General features: G+C 42.0%; 1 protein-coding gene across 4 annotated transcripts in view; it reads right to left on the reverse strand.

The window, feature by feature from the left end:
- The window catches only part of LOC117255227 (MORN repeat-containing protein 4-like), a 38,953-nt gene extending 18,092 nt beyond the window's left edge, over positions 1–20,861 (reverse strand). The window contains exons 1-4 of one of the 4 annotated variants that reach the window (XM_033623912.2): positions 20,722–20,861; positions 17,854–17,981; positions 17,017–17,088; positions 2,373–2,487 (exon numbers count right to left, since the gene is read on the reverse strand). In XM_033623912.2, the coding sequence (XP_033479803.1) occupies positions 2,373–2,487; positions 17,017–17,083 (182 nt within the window). In that variant the 5' untranslated portion in view covers positions 17,084–17,088; positions 17,854–17,981; positions 20,722–20,861. Of the gene's footprint in view, positions 1–2,372; positions 2,488–17,016; positions 17,092–17,853; positions 17,982–20,721 lie in introns of all 4 variants that reach the window. The other 3 variants (XM_033623913.2, XM_033623914.2, XM_078166461.1) reach the window with 3 other exon arrangements.
- Positions 20,862–23,249: the final 2,388 nt, after the last annotated feature.

The raw sequence follows: 23,249 nt of genomic DNA on the forward strand, positions 1-23,249 counted from the left end.
TGAAATGTCCTCAGCTGCACAGCGCACCTCTGCTAAACAAAGAATGAAAAACTCTAAAGTAACAGAACCTGAATTGGGGGAGGAATGTGTTCTGTATCTGTTGGGGTCACGGAGCCACATCCTTTAATGACTTGTTTTTTTTTCATAATTAAATGAAGAAAAGTAGCAGATGTTTCAGTCTGCTCTGGAATGATCCACAGCCAATAATACAGCAAGCGAGAACTACTTCAAAAATACATTCAGAATGTTCAGGGGATTAAAGCTTTCAAACAATTCAGAAGTTAGAGATGCTTTCTTGAGATACACACTGTGGGATCAAGGGTCAAAGATGGTGGTGAGTTTCTTTCCCTCGCCATCTCTGTCTTAATACTTGTAACTTTTCTGGAGCTGTTGAAGGTGCAGTGTGTAGGATTTAGGGGGATAAATTGGCAGAAATGGAATATAATATGTATAATCACAAGAATTGTTGTGTTTTCATGATGATGAGTGAGCTCATTATATCTATATAGGGAGCCAGTTCTCGTCCAAGGTGACCAGGGCAGACAAACCAAACACTGGCTCTGGAGAGAACCACATTTTTATGTTTTCATGTCAGCCCCTGTTCACAGCCCCTCTGTGATGAGCAGTGTTGGAAAACACTATTTTTTTAAATCATGAAAATGTTTTATTCAGTGTTTTTTTTTTCTCCAGATTTAAATCACTGGGTCCGTTTGTTTTGGCGATGAGACCTCTGCAGACAGTTCATTAATTCATTCATTACTAGTCCATACCCACTGATAGCTTTGTCACCTTCTACCTATGCCAGTCCTCAATACCTATGTGCAGTTTCACATAGATTGACCACGTCAGTGAGTAGAAAAATGTGGGACAGACAAAATGACTGACTGACAGAATGACACACTGACAGTTTCCATGATTATGTACAGCATACCATACCATGACTTAGTCATACCAAAAATTAGAAAACAACAACAACATTGGTCCACAGGGGGAGCCACAGCGATCGGTCGCATTTTAGCCATTTTGAAGCATTTTTCTGTTGTTATAGCGCCACCCAGTTGCCAATTAGAGTTAAATTTCTCCAGTCACCTTGAGGCGTCCTGTTCTACATATCTACCAAGTTTAGTAAAAATCCATATGGCGGTTAGGCCTAGATAAGAAATGAGCTCTCTAGCGCCCCCATTTTGTTTGATGGGGTCAATAATGGAGGGGTCCCCTCAGATTATGTGTGGTCATATGCCTACAAAGTTGCGTGGTGATGGGTGAAACCCTTGAGATGTTATACACCTTTATGTGATGAGCCACGCCCTCCGCAATATTCATTGCCTTATAGAAGCTCAGTTTTAGTAAGTTTTCCAACTTTTGCCAAGAGGGAACTTTAGATATTGGTCCCTAGATTATGTTCACCCAGTTTCATGCAGATTGCTCAAACTTCCTAGGAAGAGATCCATTTGAAGTGTTTTTCAAAAAATTCAAAATGGTGAAAAATCTATATAAGCGGAAGTTATGTGTTCTTGAGGCAAATGTGTTCCTCATGAGGAGAGGCATCTCTGTGCAAAGTTTCATGTCTCTACGACATACGGGCCATGAGATATGCCCATTCAAAGATTCAATTTCAATCAGTTGCTATAGCGCCCCCCTTTGGCCAATTGATGTAATATTACTTCATTCACATCCTCCCATGACCCTCTACCACTGTGCCAAATTTCACATGGATTGACCAAGTCAGTGAGGAGAAAAATGTGGAACAGACACACACAGACAGAGTTTTCGTCATGATATAGTAAGATAACAATTGTAACTGCTTATCCTGTTAGGGGTCGCAAGGGTAAAAACCCCGTAAAAACCTCCTGAATGTCTGGGGCCAGTTGCACAAAGCACCTAAAGTTTGCTCCTTAATTATGACACTTAAGGCTTACATGAAATACTTCGCCAATAACTGAATGGAAAGATCCCGTTGCATAAAACCGCACAGCAATTATTAAATGTAAAGGGGCTGGAAGAGCACAGTTTTAGAAAGTTCAGTGACCCAACTCCTGATGGTCACAATAATAAATTGACTTATGGTAAAATTTAAAGTGCAAAATCATTTGATGTCATTAAGCGTGTCCATCGGGTTCTCCCGGTCGCAAAACACTCTTCTCTGGATGCCCTAATTTTTCTCATTTATCTTGATAAACTCAACCATGTTGTGGTTAAGATGGAGTCAGAGGTACTTAATGTTTTCGTCCTTACTTTGGTTACTGAGGTTCTTTGTTTTCTTTTAAAGCAGAGGAGGTATACTGTAACAAAAGCTCAAGTTCTCTGATCATTTAAAACTTGATTTGATTCTAAAGGTCAAAGGTCAGGTTAGCAGGAAGCGAATTACAGACCTGGAGCCGTCGGGGAAGACCAGCACCCCGCAGCCATTGAAGAGGCCGTTCTCAAACTGTCCGGTGTAGCACGTCCCATCACTGAAGGTCAGCTGACCCAGGCCATGACGCAGACCTGCAGCGGCAAAACACACATCTGACTTAGGTTCTTGAAGTCAGCTTCCTCTGCTTGGATTTAAACTCCATCTGTGTGATATGGAAACCCCATGGGACTCGTAAAATCTTCTTAACAGTGCCAGAGAGATAAAAAGCAAAAAGAAACACAAACTTGTTGAGAAGCAGTTTGAAATTCCAAAACAAAAACAACGGGCAAAAAAATTAAACAGGAGCTGCTGATGACGATTTGAATTGAAATAATGTCAGAAAGAAATACAAAAATAAAGAGTGAGCGGTTGTCTTTTGTGAGAACACTGTCATTAGACTTAAGGTAAATGTTTTGTTTTGACATTGTAAAGTAAATTTGTCACATTAAGAGCAAATATTTTAAATCACAGAGAAATACAGAACTATTATGTTTAACTGAGAATGTTTGTAAACCACAAAGTATGCAAAAAACATCCACCTGAATTCAAATGACTGCAAATGTAGCAATACTACAGAGTATGGCTTTATATTTGTGCACATGGGAGACAATTTACACTAGATTCATGTTTTCTTGGTTTCATTAATATGGTTATCTGTCCCTTACCTTAAATCAAGTTTTCTTGTTTACATGTTTTTATTTATTCTTAAAGCCACAGTGTGTAAGAATTTCTCCCATCTAACGCTGAAATCATATATTGCATTCAAACAGATAGCGCACTCTAGCGCCTCACTGTTTCAAACACGTATTGCAACAACGGTAGCCGGTGTGTACCAAACACCTATGATAACATTGATGAAACCATGTAATCCGATACTTCATGGAGTATTCATTCAGGCTCCTACACAGACACACGCGACACGAGTACACAAACCCCCTCCTCACCATACATGACTTCAACTGGACTACAACGAACTACAACAGGTCGCGCGCCAGTGACATCATAGGTGATAGAAACATGGGATTTTGACTGGCGGCAGAGCTCATCAAACACAAAGTGTAAATAAAAAACAAATCGGTTGAGTCTTTCCCCTTCGGATGAAATGGCCAGTCAGGCTACATGCTACGGAGAGAGTTTAAGAGGTCCTGATTGCCTTCGGTACGACGAGAAAGTGAAAATGATAGGAGGTGTGTGCAGCTGCCAGCCTCTGTGTGGACGAAAGACCCTGTCGATTTAATCATTCAGTTCATGTCCTGTTGATTCATTACTTAACATTCATTAGAATTAACTTCTTGGCTTTGAACATCTCATGTTATTGTTGAGATCAACTGACTTTAGCTAGCTAGCTAACGTTAGTCAACTAACCTGTGATGAAGTGCCTACCACAGACGTAATGTTAGGTGTAGTGATCCCACAGCTTTCCATCTTTACCCTGCCGTTTGATGGCTGTGAGCCACATATTTCTTCTTTCCCCATTCTTCACTCTATACAGGAACAAAGATCACAATTGTTTTTGTTTTTTTTTATTGTTTGCTGTGCAGGGAACAACGCAGCAACTTTTCGGCAACTTTTCGGCATTGTGACTAGCGTCTCTCCCGGGTTGAGTTGAAAACTTTCACCCAAAAGGGGGCGTGGACGTTGTTACGGCAGTGAGCGACGTTGCGTTGAATTCATCTATGCTGGCTGTGTTTAAAACGTAGGACTGTTGGGGCGGGTGTAAATCGAAACAAACCAATCACGTCTTATCTTTTGACAACTGACAAGTGGCTCAAACTCACACACCCCATCCCTCTCCTCGCATCACTGCGCTGCTGACAGCGGAGCTGGTCTGTGATTGCATTAGCCTGGCCTGCCTGTTGGGAAAAAAATGACAGGCAGGCCCATCACAGCGTCCCTTTTTAAAACCTTTCTCCTTCAGCAGCTCTCTCCACCTGGGAAAGGCTACCCCGATGTTGACCCTCGTTTTTTTAATTCGCCAGTCACGTTGCCTTTTTGATTCCCTTTTGCGCTTTCTTGATGACAAGGATTCCATCTCTGTCCATCTGATGCTGCATATGCATGATCCTGCATTATGCTCAAAGAGTGCGACTTTGTTATGCTGAAGTAGTGCCGGGGTAGTAGCGAAGCACCTCTTGCTCCTCTCCTTCAGCTTCGCAGTCACGCAGTGCTGGCCTGGCTCTCAACGAAAATGCCGAAGGCGGTGCTGTATGTCCCTTGCTGGCGGATGTATTTTCAAGATGGCGGAACGTTATGGAACCCCCCAAACGACTTATCCGCACAATGTACAAACAAATCCGAAATTCTCCTTTTACGAGAATAAGTCAGATTATTGTTGGAGGTAATGATACACCAATGATTTTTGCCAATAAACAACTGAAAACACTACACAATGTCCCTTTAACATCATTTCCACTAAGGTTCATAACTCAACTCTCATAATAAAGTTTACGATTTAACTATAAAATATCCTGCAAAATAATAACCTTTTGTGGGATTCTTGACAAAAATGCAACTGTGATTATACTTAAAAAGGAATATTGGTCAATATAATGTTAGTCAGTCTATCACTAACATGCGTTCCGCCAGTTTTAGTTTTCATATTAGTTTATATTAGTTTTTTATACTATTGTAGTTTTTGTGCTTTTTCATTTTATGTGTTTATGTATGGTTATTAATTAGCAACACAACATTAAGCTCAATGACCATATTTTACCCATGTGTGTTGAAGGTAGTGTGTTGAAACTTCCAGAAGAAGGTTAAGCACTTATCAAGTAAAAATAACTGAACAGAAACATGAACTCTGATAATAAATGAGTCTATCTGGCCTTCTAAGATCCTCCAGTTTGTTCACGAATGGATGATATTTGAAAATATGTCTCCTTATTACAGACATCGCTTTAGACCAAGTCTCTCAAGGATACATGATAAATTAGAAAATTAAATATACTGCTCTCTGTATAACAAGGACTTCTGTGGTCCACAGCAGGGGCGTCGTTTCAGCAAAAGCTAAGGTATAACAATATGACATGCTGTTACAGAGCTACTGATGATGGAGTTTCAAAAATATGAACTTATATAAAACTTCACTTTGGTCTTGGACCTGTCAGAAGTACATACTATGCTATTGAAAACTGTTTCAAAGGACATGAAGCTGTTTCTCACATTCATAATACCTCATGTCTGCATGTAATGCACGACTTGGTGAGAGCAGTGAAAACATCGGACCTATTTCGGCGCATTTCAGCACCACGAACAGCGAGCGGACGTTTAATTATCATTAGTCATGTGTTTAACTTCACAGAAGTGTGTCTCCACAGACCGAAAATACAAGCTTAACATGCCGACATGAAGAAAAACCCCCACATACAATCAGACAGGCTTCAAGACATCATTTAGACAGGCTGTCTACAGCAGCAGAGCAAAATGCTTTTACAACACACAAATAACTCACATAACTCATAACTCACGGAGGAGCGAAGTGGCGAACAATTTGATTCAATAACACTCGTATTCACTAACACTCGTATTCACTGATGAGCATATTATTGACCTATTTAAGTGCAATACAATGAAAACAACCAGCCAGTGTGCCTCGGACTATCTAACATATCACATCTGATCACTTGCAACAAATATGAAGGACACTCAAAAGTAAGATGACTACAGAACCTCTCTCTTTTTTTTTTCCTCCCGATTCCAAGGTATGGCAGCTGCCATACCTCGCCATACCTAAATGATGCTTATGGTCCACAGACATTTTTGTGTCCTGCACTTGGACCAGGACAGACAATAAACTGGAAACCAAAACAATCTTGTGAGAGGTCACAGTCCATCAATATTTCCAAAGCACTCTTGCTTCTATCCTTGAACACATGACAATTGTTGAGGTTAATGCCTCATACTAACATCATACCATCAACTATGTTCAGAGCTCCTAAGTGCGGCGATTTTTGGAGACTGCGCTACCAGTACCAGCGTGACTACATGCCTGACTTTATGCCCAATAAACAGCCCGGCTCCCAGGCCGTCCATCCCAGGAGCCGACTGCAACACGCCGGCCAGATTATGAAGGTCACTGCGTGTTACCCCTGAGCTTCACTGAGCTTGTCTATTAGTTCCAGGAGGCATCACTTGGTTTCATCTTTGTTGGCTGAATTTTGTATAAAGTCTTAAGTTATTTACATACAACATATCATCCAACAAAAGTAGTTCTCGTGACAGGCCCAGATGGAGCATGGCGTGATATCTCTCCTGAATAACAAGTTCCGATACATTTGTGCTGTGAAGCATGTGATTTTTTTTGCAGTGGGAGGCTAAGAGGAGGTTAAACCGGAAAACTTATTGGCTTGTTTGACAGGTTTCTCAGCCTATCACAGACAGTTGTGGCTGTTAATGCTGGTTCGGCCCCTCCCTGTTGTACAAACTTCCTCCCTTGAGACAAATGAAAGTACACCCAAACAACAGGCTTCAAAAAGTCCCTTTGGAAATATGTGGGTGATATCACAGATGCTACGTCCGTGTTTTTCTACAGCTTGTGATGCACTTGGTTAGTGTGAAGATAAACATCAAGTAAGGTTCAGGCAAACTGGAGGTTTCATCTCAGCATGAATACCACATTAAAGATTTGCAGATCCCTACTGGAGGATGTGTGGCATTGTTCTTGGGAATGCAGGAAAAAAACATGTTAGAAGGCAGGTGCATTATGATTATTATTCTCAAAATTTTGAGCTAGCACTTCACAAGATTTATAATTGGTGCTAAGAGAAAAAAGGTGAGCTGCTCTTTTTCATTTTTTGCCTCTTTAATATGTTCCCACCGAGGTGAGAACTAATTTTCCTCCTCTAATTCTACAACTTATTTCCAGGACCAAGAGGGAAGGCATACGGAGGAGACAGGGAGGGAAAGAAGTGAGCATTTCTCCTTGCCAATGTCTATTAGCAGGCCCAGCGGGATTTAGGAGAATAACTGGATGTGAGGCACAGTTGGACGCAGGCTGAGGAGGTCCTGGGTTCCTCGTAGCAGCTGTAAGCGAGGAATAGGATTTACTGTGAGCTTGCCAAGTGGCATGAAACTGGTGGAGAGGAGAGACGAGAAGAAGATCTGGTGGGGGGGGATCCCTCGCAGCGGATTGGGATTTACAGGAGGGGAGGCAGGCTGCTTGGCGGGGGGTGAGGCAAGGGTGAGCCTAGTGAGTGTTGTCCCTTGCTCCCAGCTAATGGCAAAGTAAATTAGGCAGTCCATCTGTCAGGGCTGCTTAATGTGCTGCTCTCTGCCTAATCTCAGCAGGGTTTTCACGGGAGATTTGGAGAAGAGATTTGGAGAAGGCAGAAACTAAATCTGGAGCTCTGCATTCCATTTTCCACAAGTCCAACCTCCTCTGAAAAATCCTGCATCCATATGTGCAGATGTGTGTGTGTGTGTGTGTGTGTGTGTGTGTGTGTGTGCGCGCGCGCGCACAAACCGGACTCGATTAAGTATATATAGAAGAGGGCCAACAGGGGCTTAAATCCAACTCTTGAGCCTGCGGGAACCCTGACAAGCAACTGAGAGCCCGAGGCAGAAATTTCACGGACTACCCGCTGAAATATAACAATCTGTGGGGTGTCAGAGAGGCCACGGTCGTCTGGCCACAAGCGCCAAGCGCATTGTCTTCCATCGAGCATTAGAGCAGCATTAAAGTATGAATGGTGTTCATTGAATATAATGAGATCAATTGGCAAAAGTGAAAGCGCTTTACAGACCACTAAGACAGTTTACTTTATACTGAGGGGACAGATTATCAGTGGACTGCTGCATTCAGGGACAGTAATTTCCTCTCCGTCTCTTTGGATTTGACCCTACCAGACTCTAATCTGTCACTCAGCTCCTTTGTAACGCCTCCCCTCAATCTCGTGCCGGGTCAGGGTCTCTGGCTAATTACGGTTTAGCTGAATTTGTCCGGCTTTTATGTCAATCAATAGCGGTAATGCACAGATGTTAAATGACTGCATGGGCGAAGTACAGTAGCAAATGGCTTCTGGCTGTGCCTCGGCTGTTGTGGATGTACCCAACCTACTTCCTGTAACCTGATAGCCCCCGGGCCTGTCTTCAACCAGCGCACCGCTGAATTATTCATGTGACACCGTAGACCTCTGTCCAACACACCACTACATGTTTGTGTGCAAACAGTGACTTTGCATGCATGGACTCCGAGACGCAACGCACCACACACATCAACCTCTAGACACACACACACACACACACACACACACACACACACACACACATATTACAGAGTCAGCAGTCTTAATTAAACTTGTAGTGTTAAAATGACAAAAATGTGTGAACACATATTTGAAAATGCCAGAAAATATCAAGAAAAGGTGTGTTAAGTGCTGCAACAGATATTCCCTGGAGTGCTTTAGCTGTGTTTATACATGGAATTATACAAGGTGGGGAGAGAAGATTAATTAAAATGTTACTAACAACAGCCATCTAAACGGAATTCATGTCCAGATATGGTCAAATTAATAATGCTCATGGTAAAAAGTCACTATTTCAACAATCCAGAAGCTACATCTCGAAGTTCAAGAAGAGAGATACAGCCAAAAGCTTTGGGATGAAAAAACTTGTAAGCTGACTTTGACTTTAGGACATTTTATCACAGATATTTCATATCAGTAATGGCCCTATTTAAACAATCTACAGCATATGGTCTGAAGTGCATGTCGCAGGTGCATTTAGGGCGTGTGTGACCACTCCTGCTAATTATACGGGGCATAATCTGGGCACAAAGTAAGGCACAAGGGGCTAAGGGGTTAGCCTGGAAATCCAGACCCAAATATAGAAAGATTTAGGGTCTGGCTATGAGTAATGAAAATGGCCCAACTCGAGGGGCGGCACCAAGCATGCATTTGTAAATATCACTGCACGCAATTGGATAACAGCTTAGCTACCAGCGGAGCTAACTGGTAGATTAGACTCTTGCTGTATCCAGTCGGCAAAACAGCAAAAACGTTCGCCTTGCAAAGGAAAGACTCGAGCGCTGTCTTCTGTTCCTCTTTTAGAGAAAAAGCCAAGTCTAACTCGTTCATTGTAGCGGCCAAAGCCATTTCAAACAACTGGTGTTCATCCGCAGCCATCTTGCAATGTTTACTGACTGATTCCGGACTTCCTCGTCGCAGCACTGTCGTCATCTGTTTAGCTCGCCTCTGGCCCACCTATATCAGATACACCGATGTGATTGGTGCAGCTCGGCTCCAACAGCATGGGTTATGAGCATCATTACTGATTGCCAGAGTGACTCGCTGAGCAAATTTAAATTGTGCTCTCACGAGAACTCTGGATTTCCAGGGTACTAAGGGGTTGTATTTAGTCCCTAAATTATGAATCAGTTTGTTTTGGCCGTAACATGATCATTATCCATTCCCTTTAAAGTTAGCTGCACTTGAACCTGACTAATATCTGCATAGTGGATTCAGCAAATTGTAGACGCGAGAAGCGGTTTTCTGCTGAGAGGAATGCAGTAAGAGCAGTAATGTCCCTGCAGAAAATATCATGAGCGTTTAAGCAGCAAAACTACAACGTGTAGTCATAAACTTGACAGAGGAAACAGAACTAAACCTGTAACTTCTGAAATAATCACGCATTAATGGGGAGATGGGCAGCAGCTCTGCTACATTCACATTTTATTTCACCCATCTGCAACCAATCTGTGCGTCCCTGTGTGTTTAATGCATCCTTTAAATAAATGGAACTACTTCGCCATTCTGACTTTAGACCAGGTTTTCATTGGTCAATGATGCAGTCGCTTTCTGCTGCCTCAGAATAGCAATCCATCAGCAATGCACCTGACCAAACCTCATTTTAAGACCTACACGCCCATGCGTGCACAGATGGGCGCAAGTACATTTGCTACTTACACAACATGGTGTGTCAGTGTGAAACCAGCAATTAAAGCTGCACTGCGCTGTGTGCCACTCTGCGCCGGTTATAAGACAGGGCCCAAAATTTTTGTCAGCAGATGGAGTTTGACAGCCTCCCATGGAACTGTATCAGCAGCTCTATAACTCGCTTGGTTGGTAGGTCCATTAATAATTTTTTCAACCACAGTGTTTGCACTACAAGCTAAAATTTAGTGCATGGAGGTCAAGTGCGGGTGTGTGAAAGTGTGTGTGTGTTCATGCAAATAGGCTTAAAGGGGAAACGCATGGTTACATGTGCGTACAGGTACATGGTTGCAACTATTGCAAATTTCACGCTTCTCCGTGTGCACTTGAGCGACTTTTTTTTTCAAGGTTGGATTGAAGCTTCTGATGAAGATCATGTCAAATGATCAAAAGCTCCAGAACAACAATTTTCCAATGTCAGTGTCACTGATGTCAATGTTTCAACCTCAGTTTTTATGACAGTATGGACGAAAAGTCCTGAAAGAGCTTACAAAGAAAAGAAAATTTAAACATGTACAATTACAATTCTACATCTACAACAACATCAGGTCAAACTCCATCTGCTGATGAAGCTCATGTGATCACAAGCTCCAGAGCAATGACTGCATTTTTTAATTTTTATACTGAATATGTAAGATATAAGGCCAACTACAGAGCTGCACCAGCGGACTAATTTCTCTTGACTTCGAAACAACTGTGCTAAAAAAAAAAAAAACAAAAAAACAAAACACACTGCTGTGCACTAAAACCTGAGCCTATCACAGCATCACAGCAAAACCAGTTTAACAGTTTTTTGCTAACCATGCTGAGACCATATGTTTCTCCCCGCTGTCTCACGCCCGCTCTGGTGCCAAACTTTTGTTCTTTGTTTAACCTTGCCCTAAAGGTTGTCTCAGTGTTTTTGTCAAACTGCAAATACTGGTTTTGGTAGTGTGATATCCTGTCTCAGCGGGCACACTGGCACCAGATGGTCTGTGTGTGCGTGTGTGTGTGTGTGTAAGCATGTGAACATTTTCCTGTAGTTACTGACTTCAGTTTGACACCTCTCTCTGCTTTTTTTTTGCCTATTAGATGCAAGCTGTGCGAGTGCAGGTTCATTTAAAGCCACCTAGTTTTGCTGTTGTGACTCACTTACAGAACACCCACTTTTCTTCTGACATGAAACCCCTCAAAAGCTGTGAGAGATAACTTTCTTTTAGAACATTTTTTATCATATTTTCTGACATCACCATTTTATCTTGATGGTTATCCGTGAGGGGGGACTAAAACTAAAATCAGCCCTTCATCAAAACTATGCAGGGAGCTGTGTTAAGACTAGTCCCATCGTTATCATATTGATAACATCCTACAACGTCAGGAATGTAGACTGGCGGCACAGTCTCTGAACATATACTGCTGCAAGCATGATGGATGTGTTGCCTGCCTGATAAAACATGTGCAAAGCTGATTTTGAATCCTGCATTGTTTACATCCATGTTACCTCACTAGCATTCTTATTCTTCCATGTCACTGCTGTATGTCAAGGTGCATTAAAGGTCCAGGAATATATCGGCAGAAATTGAATATGTGTTTCCTTTAATGAACAGTATAATCACCTGAAAATAAGAGTCGTTGTGATTTATATCTACATAGGAAGCACGTCCTCATCTACAGAGATCGCCATGCTGCACCCCCATGTTTCTACAGTAGCCCAGAACGGATAAACCAAACACTGGCTCTAGATAGGGACGTTCATGTTTTTTGTGTTGGCCAACGTAGTTAGCAGTCCCTCCACAATGAGCAGCATCGGAAAAACACTTTTTTTTTTTTTTTTTTAAAATGTGAAACTGCTTTATTAAGTGTATTAGTTATTTTACTGCTTTAAATCACTGGGTCAGTTTGTTCTGGAGAGGAAGAGCGCTCTGAAGAGACTTTTGTCGATAACTAAAATCCCAAAATAGGGATGCACGATAATATCAGCTTGTCCTCGGTATCGGCCAAGATTAGCTAACATGCTGATAATATCGGTCTGTCATTGGTACCACCCAATATCGGCTTTACAAAGAACCATCAGAATCGCCCAACATGCTTTTTCTTATTTTGCACAATGAATGAATATTACCTATATTGGAAAGTGCTGTATTTCATGTCTGCATCTGCTGGTGGACCGTCACGATAAGAGCATGCATGCATAATATGATGTTAATTCCACGACAGAAGAGACTTGATGATTACTAAGAAAAAGTGAAAAAAGTGGATATATCGGTATTGGTTCTCGGCCGAATTAGTAATTATACATTGGCATAATTGGTCATCAGCAAAAAAAAAAAAAAACATCCAATATTATGCATCCCTACCCAATAAAATCTGGATCTTACGTTATCAGGTGCTGGGCTAGCGGCCCATTTTCGAAACCCATCGGCTGTATTCGGCGTCTGACTTCTGGCAGACGGCGATACAGCCTCTGGGGGCAGACCCCCGATTTTTCATAGTATCAAACTGCTTTATTCTGTGTTTTTACCGGTTTGAATCGCCTGTTCTATTTGTTTTGGAGAGGAAGAGACCACTGTAGATAATTCAGCTTCTGAAGTTTCAGCTGGTTGCAATCTGCAATCTTCACCACTAGACGCCTCTAAATCCTCCTAAATCTTACACACAGTTCCATTAGCATCACTTGTAGATCAGTGGAATAATGTGGCAGGGTTGTGTACCACATCACCCAAGTGCATATACATTAGACAAACATAACAATGAACCACTCATAAAACAAACTGCTCCATAGCGCTACGGAAAAAAACTCCACAGGTTATGTTTATATCAACTTAAGTGGAAGTGCGAAGGAGGTTTTAAGATTATGATTTAATTTTCTCTTTGGGAACCAACTGTTACTCCTTTTCCATAAAGACTTCACTTCTACCCGTTAATGTGACTGAAGAGACTTAAATAGGCCTCATATGGTAAACTGGTCCCCAGTGAGGTGCCAGATTAAAAGTGATTCAAAGCTGTGGACCGATATCTTTGGGAATGAATGACCTCGCCTAGATATTGTAGACCAGGGCCCCATTTGGGATCCAAGCCTCTATGGGGAGCTCACAGACAGGTGCCTAGTGGCTGCGTCTGTACCCATGGGGAGAGACAGGGTTCAGCCTAAAGACGTATGCTGCTGTGTCGGCCTGCCACCCACGGGATGTAGCTTTTCTTGCACCTATGCACTATTAACTCACACTTAGCAGCATAGCACTTTATCATATCCGATCTTATTTTTTAACGTTCATTAAAAAATCCTTTTAATTGTCTATGAACTGTTCCAAGGTCTTGCCCCTATAGCCTTACAGCACCACCCAGATCACTAGGATCCACCCACTGTGGCATGTTGGCTGCCCCATTTGTGCAAAACCGGGGATGGGGCTTTTCTACAGCAGCTCTTCCTGTGGTGTAAGGAAGTTACGATAGGCCCTAGAGCACACTGTTGTGCATGTATTGTCTTCACATTAATAGAGACCTGACACTGGACATCATCAGCATACAAATTACCCAACAATCATCATTACATATCTGACAAAAATAGCCTCCCAGAGGGCATTAGGCAGGCTGAGTCTGTTGATGCTTTTAAGACGCACCTAAGGACCCCTTTTTATCCTCTGGCTCTTAACTGCTGTGACCTTTGACCACGCAGAGACTATGAATTGGCCTCTCTGTTACTGATAACTGATGTGATTCTGATAAGTCCTTGTTGGTCTTCTGACTGTGCAGGTGTACATAGAAAAACAGGATACAAGAAAAGCCTAACAGAGGCCAGAAAGCTACTTGCATGACATGACAACTGCCCAAACTCAGTCCATTTACATGACTATTATTTTAATCATTTAACGGACCCAAATGTGTTGAAATGGTCACCTTGACAGTGCTAACATCTATTTAAACCCAGAAAGATATCCATACAAAGCGCCAAGCACATAGTCAAAATAGCCTCTTAAAAAAAAAAAAAAAAAAATTCATATCTCTGTATTTTCAGGCTGAATGGCAATACACGATATATATCTTGGTATTTTCTAAGAAATGGGCTACATGTTTTCAGCTGCAAGTCAAAGCCACATTTGAGATTTCACATGCACTTTTATAAAAACGGACTGTGATCAAAATAAAATACAAATGAAAAACATGTAAATGAAAATGATATAAAATAAATAGCAGGGTTGTACGTTAACTTTCTGCACAAAGCGCTGGAACTACCGAGGTTTAAAACTACAACATGAGTATAAAAGTATTAAGTGGGCCTACTGTAAATCCATGTCATCTGAAACAATTAAATATCTTTGTAGGGGAAGTTACAGAGTTGTTTTCCATGGTGTTTCAAATCAATCTAGTGCTGGAAAATGATTTAAATATTTTTATTTATTTAGGTTATTAATCTTATTTATGCATATAGCATCACCAGAGATACTGAGGAAAAGAAGGAGCGAGAGATGTGAGAGGCGTTATGTAAGACGACTTGACCCTATATCGATATAAACAATATTGTTTAATTCTTGCCTGAAAATATGTCTGTATATCGTATAGTCGTTATATCATCCAGCCTTACTTCAAACCAAACCAAAGTTTGTAGAAGTAGTTAATCTCTGTGAGCAAAAACCTCAGGCTTCAGACTGCTCTGAATACTCTGCTTCTAATGGTTTATCTACTTTGATTACAAGCTGATGTCAGCTCATGGCAAATTTTATTTTATGTGGTCATCTGCTCGAGGCACGCTACTGCAAGTATTCACTTGACATACACTGCTACATGTAGCTACATGCTAACGTCAGGGAAACCAACACATTGTGACTCCAACCTCGTCATATATTGATGTTTGGTCATGGGCTTTCCACGTCCACATACGACGTGCAAGGTACCCTGGGTGCGTTGGCTGTTGACGTTCTGGGACACGGTGTCAACGTCTGCCTGTTACATGCATTGTCTTCTTTCAAAACACACTTCAGATTTAGCAAGAAATTTACAGTTTACATACAGTCTCTTTCAAAATAAACACACTATGTCAGGACAACAACACAAATTGATGTTTTTCTTCCTTCAACAACAAAAACACGTGTTTGGGTTTAGGAATGAAGAATAGGGTTTGGCTTTAGAATCTTACAGGATACAAACACTGCTCTCTAGGGTGAAAGTCCGTTTCTGTTGGACCCATTCACCACCCCTCCTGCTTGCCCCAGTTGAAATTTCACCGCCTTAACTTTTGTCCTCATCCCACCGCATTTCCCCGATACCTCCGAGCGCCGTTAAACTATAACGGCAACCAGCCGCATATCATACTGACGTTAAAGGACGCCGCAAGTCACTGCCCAAGCGCCGGATTTCGACGACTTCAGAGTGAGACCGGGCTTGGGAAACATGTAATCTCCGGTGCTGATGTTGTTATTTTTTCTTCCAGATTTTGGATCATATTCCTGCTGGAACATGTTTGATTTTTTTCAGTAGCCTTTATTAGTGATTTTTCGTGGTATAAAGTGCTGCTATTCTCTGTCACAGACAGTTCCTATCTGTAATAGAGTGTGCCAGTAAACCCGGAACTCCGTTAGCGCTTTTAGCACTTCCGGTTCTCTCGTCTAAAAGTCAATACGTTTTTTGAATGGGATTTTGGTAAAATGCTTCAAATAAGGTCTGTGGTTAACAAAAGCTTAAGCGAGTTTCAGGTTTTGTTCTACAACATAAAATACGTCAGTAAATACCCTACTTGTGAATTTTGAAGCTTTTACGTGTCGTAAAAAAGGCGGTTGCTTACAAGTTGCTCAATACGACTACAAACCCTGTCGGGGACATTAAACGTCATCACCCCCGAACAGGCGACAGTGCTGGCAGTCCGCCATTACAGCTTCTTATTTAGCTTAAACAGTCCAATTTCCCCATCATACAATGTTTTTAAAATAAAGCGGACGAAATCAGTTGAAAGCTTAGTGGCGGTGACGTCAAGAGTCATGCAACCGTGGAGTAGTCATGTAGTCCGTTAAAGCCAAACTTTAGCTTTTTACTTCTGGTGATCGCATTTAAGCTTCAAATGTGGTATGAAAGGTGTTCACATGTGAAGATTATCTCGCTGAACAAAACCTGTAAGTATCATAAACTTGTGTTAGCCACAGAGCTTATTTTCTGACATAATCTAAAACGCAATGCAAAAATCACATTCACTTTCTCTTCCGGGAACCAGCGCGATGCTAAACTTCCGGGTTTTGACGTCAGCCCTGGCACACTCTATGACAGTTCAGAAATGCCAAGATATGTAAAACCCATAAACACTGACCAATCAGAGCAGACTTGGCTTTTGTAGCGGGAGGGTTTAAAGATGTTTCAGACAGAGCTGTTCTGGCACTGACAGTATGAGGAAAATGAAGTGCTTTTTGAACACTGACCCATGTAAACACACTGTAGTAGAAACCCAAAATACAAGTATGAATTGTAGGTCCCCTTAAAGCTGTATACATGTCCCAGCTGTTGTCTGTTAATGCAAATAAACTCTGAGCACTCCAGATATGTTACTGTGATTATGCGTACTTCCCTTAAGAGCATTATTACATGAAGCAAATACAAATATTGTGTTTAGACAGGCGCTGCTTTACATGCATTGTTGTGTTAATCACATAATAACTACACTTGTGCTGCGCATGCAAATGTAGGCCGTGATGGAGGATGGATGAATGAGAGTGAGCAGGTCAGCCTTGCCTTCTTTCCATTCGCCGTGATACTCCTCGCCATTGGAGTAGCTGAAGGAACCTCGTGTCAGGGTCATGGGTCCTGCTGGCACACACGATAACAACACACAAAAACCATCATCAGAACCCGGAGCTGATCACCTGTGGCTCTGACACTGTGACGCACACGCGCAGAGCCGAGAGTTCATCTGATGCTGTGTCAACCTTTCAGCCCACCATGGGTTAATTGCTAGGTTTTGAACACGGCTGTGTGTTTGCAGCATTAATCATGCCCAGATTATGCAGCCAGTCATGGAAACTACATACAAAAGCCTCAACAACCCTACTTTTCACTGCACTAACTCCCAGGGAAGTCATCAGACACTGTATGGCTACAAGTATGTGGACACCCCAACTTTAAGAAATGTGTGAGTGTAGAACATCTCATTCCTAAACAAGAGCATTAATGTGCTGCTGTGACAGCCTCCACTGTTCTGGTTTCAGGCTTGCCACATGATTTTGGATCCCGGCTGCAGGGATTTTCTTGTGTGCAGGCACAAGAGCATTAGTGAGGTCCAACACTGATATGGGGCAAAAAAAAAGAGCTTGGCTCACAGTTGAAATCAGTCACAGTGAAAAAATGTTGAAGCTGAAATTGAAAATGTTTTTGTTTGACCAAAAGTCTAAAAACCAAAGAGATAATGTTACTGTGATTTAAAACACAGTAGATCAGAAAACCCTCAGATTTGAGAAGCTGGAAGCAGCAAACTTTTGGCATTTTTGTTTCGATTATGAAATTGTTGACTTTAATTTTCTGCCAATCGACTCATCAGCTATTGGATGGGGTTGAAGTCAGGCTGACACTGACCAGCTCTCCTGTGTGTCCTTTGAGACAGATGGGCTCCAGGTCCAGTTCTCTCTCTCTCTGCTCCACTTAGTCCAATGAACCCACTTGCTTGATTCTGTCCTCAGGGGAGAGACGCTGCTCAGCGACAGCTGACAGGCAAAGACCACAGGGATACACAGCATGCACATCAGCATATTTTCACATGTAACTCAGTGAATTAAAGGTTTATTTCGACTAAACCAGAGCTGGTGATTGTTGGACCAGTGACTAACAAGACTAAGGGTGCTTTCAGACCTAGAGTTGTCTCCTTTGGTCTGAATCAGGGACTCATGTTGTTCCAAAGTTGTATAATTGCCTAGAGTTGGTTCGTGTTCTCACGGCAGCATTTACAAGAGGACCAGATCAAATGCCTTGTATGAGAAAGCTGCTCTTGATTGGTCAGAATTTCCATGTGGGAAAAATCCAGGAAGTAAAGCAAATGTTGAAGAAGAGTACACTTGCAAGATCAATGTGACACTTTCTAATGTCACAATGGAGGGACAACTACGCAGGTTGATTTTAGCGCTGCTCATCATGGACTATATTGCTGTCATTGTTCATTTTAGTCAAACCATACAGTTTGAAAACGAGGCGCGGCTCCAACTAGAAAACAATGTTTTGATGCATTGGATGTGCTGAATGTGCATATTAAGGCAGTACAGGAGGAGGTGCACATTAATAATCCTCCAGGACTGTAACATGCTCATGTTTAACCCAAACAATGTGTCATGTGACTGCAGTTGCTTCAGATCCAGGTCGAAACACCTTCTCACCACAAACGAACCGCACCAGAGTTCGTTTGTAACTGGACCAAGACCACCTCTACAAGAAGGTCTCAGTCCGGTTGTTTTGGTGCACACCTGAGTGTGATTGCTGTGTTCACACCTGCCCAAACGAACTTGAGTTTGATTAAACCAAACCAAACAGGGCAGATTTGAAAGAACCCTGAGACAGTTTTGGTGAGTTTTATTTTGATTCTGTCAAGATTTCGGATTACATTCCTGCTGGAACATGTTTGATTTTAGATCACTTTTATTGGTCATTTTTTGTGGCTATTCTCCGTCACAGACATTTCTTATCTGTAATAACGGTGCAGAAATGCCAAGATATGTCAGATTCAGAAACGCTGACCAATCAGAGCAGTCTGGGCTTTTGCTACTTACATAATTTATCTAAGTATTTAGCTTCACATTCAGCGACCCATTTAAATTTAACAATTGGTTTTAGATTTGTATTTAAATTTATCATTAAACATTCATAATGTTTCTTTTTTTTTTTTTTACACACATATAATCATATCGGGCTGGAGCCTATCCCAGCTGACACTGGGCGAGATCTGGACAGGTCACCAGACTATCACAGGGCTGACACATAGACACAGACAACCATTCACACTCACATTCACACCTACGGACAATTTAGAGTCACCAGTTAACCTGCATGTCTTTGGACTGTGGGAGGAAGCTGGAGCACCTGGAGGAAACCCACGCTGACACGGGGAGAATATGGACTCACCCCCACTCTCTTTCGCCTCAGCGCAGGAGAGTGGACTCACCCCCACTCTCTTGCGCTGAGGCGACAATGCTAACCACTGCACCACTGTGCTGCCTAAGAAAGTAATAACTGAGTGACAGATAGTACTAGTTAGAAAGTACTTATTCAATTAAATATTTTTTATAGTTTATGTAAAGTAAAAATATAATTTTATTGTAGAACAGATTTATACTGAGTCTCTATTTACAAAAACAAAAAACAAAAAAAGAAACCATGATGGAGATGGGTTTGCCTTTAGCACTTTTTTAATTAAACATGAGTGCATTTGGCACTGTTGCCTCACAGTAAGAGGGTTCCAGGTTCGAACCCTGGGTGGGGGAGCTCTTCTGTGCGGAGTTTGCATGTTCTTCTGGGTTTCCTCCAGGTGCTCCAGCTTCCTCCCACAGTCCAAAGACATGCAGGTTAATTGGTGACTCTAAATTGTCCGTAGGTGTGAATGTGAGTGTGAATGGTTGTCTGTCTCTATGTGTCAGCCCTGCGATACCCCACCTCTCGCCCAGTGTCAGCTGGGATAGGCTCCATCCCCTCCACGACCCCAACAGGATAAGCAGTTACAGAAAACTAATGAATCCTCTTTGAGCATGGGTGTATTTCTAAGGTGGCAATCTGAATAAATTACAAGAGCCTGTTCTCTGGGCCTGCTCTCTCTAAGGGCCCCCTGTCCCATGGGCCACAGTGTGACCACACAGCCTGCACTGACTATATTTACGCCCCTGAGTAGCACGTACTGTAATAGGACAGAAAGAGTATGAAAATATGCTTTTAAAAGTGCTGGGATCCCTCGCCTGTTTGCCATGTGCCCTGCATGACCTATTGGGGATCCAGCGGTGGTGTGGCAGCAACACACTGACACAGCACAGATGTTTTTATCCATTGAGGCTTCTTATTTGTCTCCTGTCTATTGTTGCTGTTTTGTTCCAGTTTTACTCAAATCCATTGTCATCTCAGCCAGCTCTGTTTACTGTGGTCCTGTGGGGGCTATTCTCTCCTCTCTATTGTCTCAAAATGACGTTACAGACAAACTGCCGCCGACAGCAGCATCAGAGAAACATTTAGGCTCCTCACAAAGAGAGAGGAAACATCTAAGGCCCGTTTATTAGGCTGAATAATTGCTCAAATGCCATCAGGCACGCTGTCATATTAGACGGGAGGAGGAGTGTGTATCCCTCCATCTAATGTTGCCACAGTAACGGCGCCCTAATCCCTTTCATCCTGCCGGCATGACGCTGTCAGCCTCCGAAACACACACACACACGCACACCGAGCTGGCCTGGAGAAGTAAAATAAACGCTTTACCTGTTTAATTAAAGAGTAACTCAGTCCTTTCTCTCTACATCACTGAAAACAACGCGGCAGTTGGAGGATTTCTGCTCCTCTCAGCGATTATTTCGCCTTTTCCGTGTAGCTGCTAGCTCCCTGGCAGAGCTGCCTCAGCGTCTCGGCAAGGCGCCGCGCTCTGATTGGCTGCCATTCCTCCACCTCGACTCAACGCGACCTCCTATTGGCTGCTGTCCCCCGCTGTCCAGCCCTCCGCGGGAGACATCTTTGTCGAGGGCAACGGGTTCAACGACTTAATTAGCCGGAGTGCTCCTCCGTTAAAGCGTTTGCCCTTGCCTTTTTTATGCGCTGCCCACCGTCTCTGTAGGATTATAAAGCGGCAGCGAGGCTCCTCTTAATGACACGGTGTCATTTCATGTTTCAATTTGGTGATTAGACCCGCGTTTTGGCGAGTTTTATGGAACTTGATTTATTGTTCTCCCACATGCGCTAACACAGCTGCATGAGGTGGTGAGGGTTTGTTCAATGAAGTGATATGGATTCAACGCCAATAAGTTTTTAATTCAGTAAAAAGCTAAGAAGGAAATAAAAGAATCAAGGTGACCCAAATGAAACAAAACTCTGCCGCCCTGATTTGGTTTCTCAAGAGGAAACCAGGGGATTAAGCAACACACTAATTTTGATAAGGCCTATTAATAAGCAGGGGCCAACATTGAACCTAACGTTAATCATTATATATCAATAATAGCAGCTCCTACACTAATCAAACAGCTTATTAATCAAGCATTTTATAATTAGTGTAGGAGCTGCTATTATTGTATATATATATATATATATACAATGATTAACATTAGGTTCAATGTTGGCCCCTGCTTATTAATAGACCTTATCACAATTAGTGCCAAGCCTTTTATAATTATATATAATGGTGCAATTCATATGTTGGTTTGGGAGCCAGTAAGATTTCACTGCTCCTCTTTCACTGACTGCTCGATTGATTCTATACAGCAGTGGTTTTTAAACTTTTTCTGACCAAGGCACACCTGTATATCAGTGCACAATAACCTCTGTTACACCCCAACCTTGGGAGGGGTGGACAAAACTCCATTGCTGACCCAAAACAACCACATAAGACATCTTTAAAACACTCAAATCCACAGGGATTTATTAACAATAACTATGCAAACAAGACAACAAAAATCCTAGGCTGAGAGGCAGCAGGACCAGCAGTCCCCACGCCAGTTACCTCTCTCCTTTGTTGCTGGCACAGGAGCTTTTAAGCGCCTCCTCTAGCCAGGTGTGCTGCGCACCTGGGCAGATCAATGGAGGGAAAAGGGACAGCAGCACAGGATATACACAGCCATAACAGCCTCTGTGGGGTGTGTTGTCACTCTTATCACAACGCATGTTTGTTTTTATTTATTAATATCAAATAACAATTGACTACCAATTATTACTCATGAAATATGCAACAAAATGATTTAATAATGTGAGATACACACAGTTATAATTCCCGTGTGTATGTTCCCTGTGAAGGTTTTTGGTTACGTTCATTTTTTTAGGCAGAGTTTGCCTCTTTATTAGGGAATGGGTGTGCACAACATTCTGATACAGTCAATAAAAATAGCATTCATAACATTTTGTATAGGCCCAGTTGAACATTGCAATTATAATGTGTGGTTATCACAAAATCCCACGGCATGTGTGTCACACCATTTTAGAACCACTGGTGCAGACAAACAATCAAAGAGGCACCATGTGAGGTGTAAATACTAATTTCCAACATGGTCCCTGATGTTATGAAATCAGGGCACACATGCATGCACGGAATCCCCTGGTTGGTTTATTAAAACATTCAAATCAATGTATAAAATATAACATAGGCTATTAAACTTTAAAAGGGAAGAAACAATTAAGTCCTGGATTTATTCCCATTTGTTATCCCAGGTGTTTTTCACTGTGCACCAACCTTTATCAAGGTGGAGACAGGCATTTAAAGTCTGACATAAGAAATATTAAAATATCACAAAGCAGATAAGGTACAAAGTATCACTCATACATGCAAGGGCGGAGTGACATGGTTCTTAAGAAACAAAATTATGTTTTTATGATGGACTAAATTTGCTAATATCAAATCAATGGGAACACTTCGGGTGTTTTCCAGTACATTTTTATGGTATTGTTTATGTGTGAACGCTTTGCTAGTTTTGCATGTGTTTTTCTCGTCACAAGTTTTATCCCTGACAGCCATTGCAAGCTAGTTATGAGTATGCTGTAGTCAGTGCATTGACCTATGATATTAATGTCCTTTTAAAAACAAAAACATTACATAAAAAAGGTTACTTTGACTGCTTTTGTGCCTTTGGACATACGCAGGGCCAGTGCTTCAACTGAGGACAGTGAGATCATGTGTTTTAGCAAAATGGGAGTTTACAAACTCATTTTTAGTTTCATTCCAGAATTTAAAAACCCAGCAGTCTGCACCAGGATTCATTGTTCCCCCACCAGAATTTTATTCCGAGCTGCATGGAGAAGATGTTGAAGAA

The sequence above is a fragment of the Epinephelus lanceolatus genome, chromosome 3 (assembly GCF_041903045.1).
Source record: "Epinephelus lanceolatus isolate andai-2023 chromosome 3, ASM4190304v1, whole genome shotgun sequence".
In the NCBI taxonomy this organism is placed as follows: Eukaryota; Metazoa; Chordata; class Actinopteri; order Perciformes; family Serranidae; genus Epinephelus; species Epinephelus lanceolatus.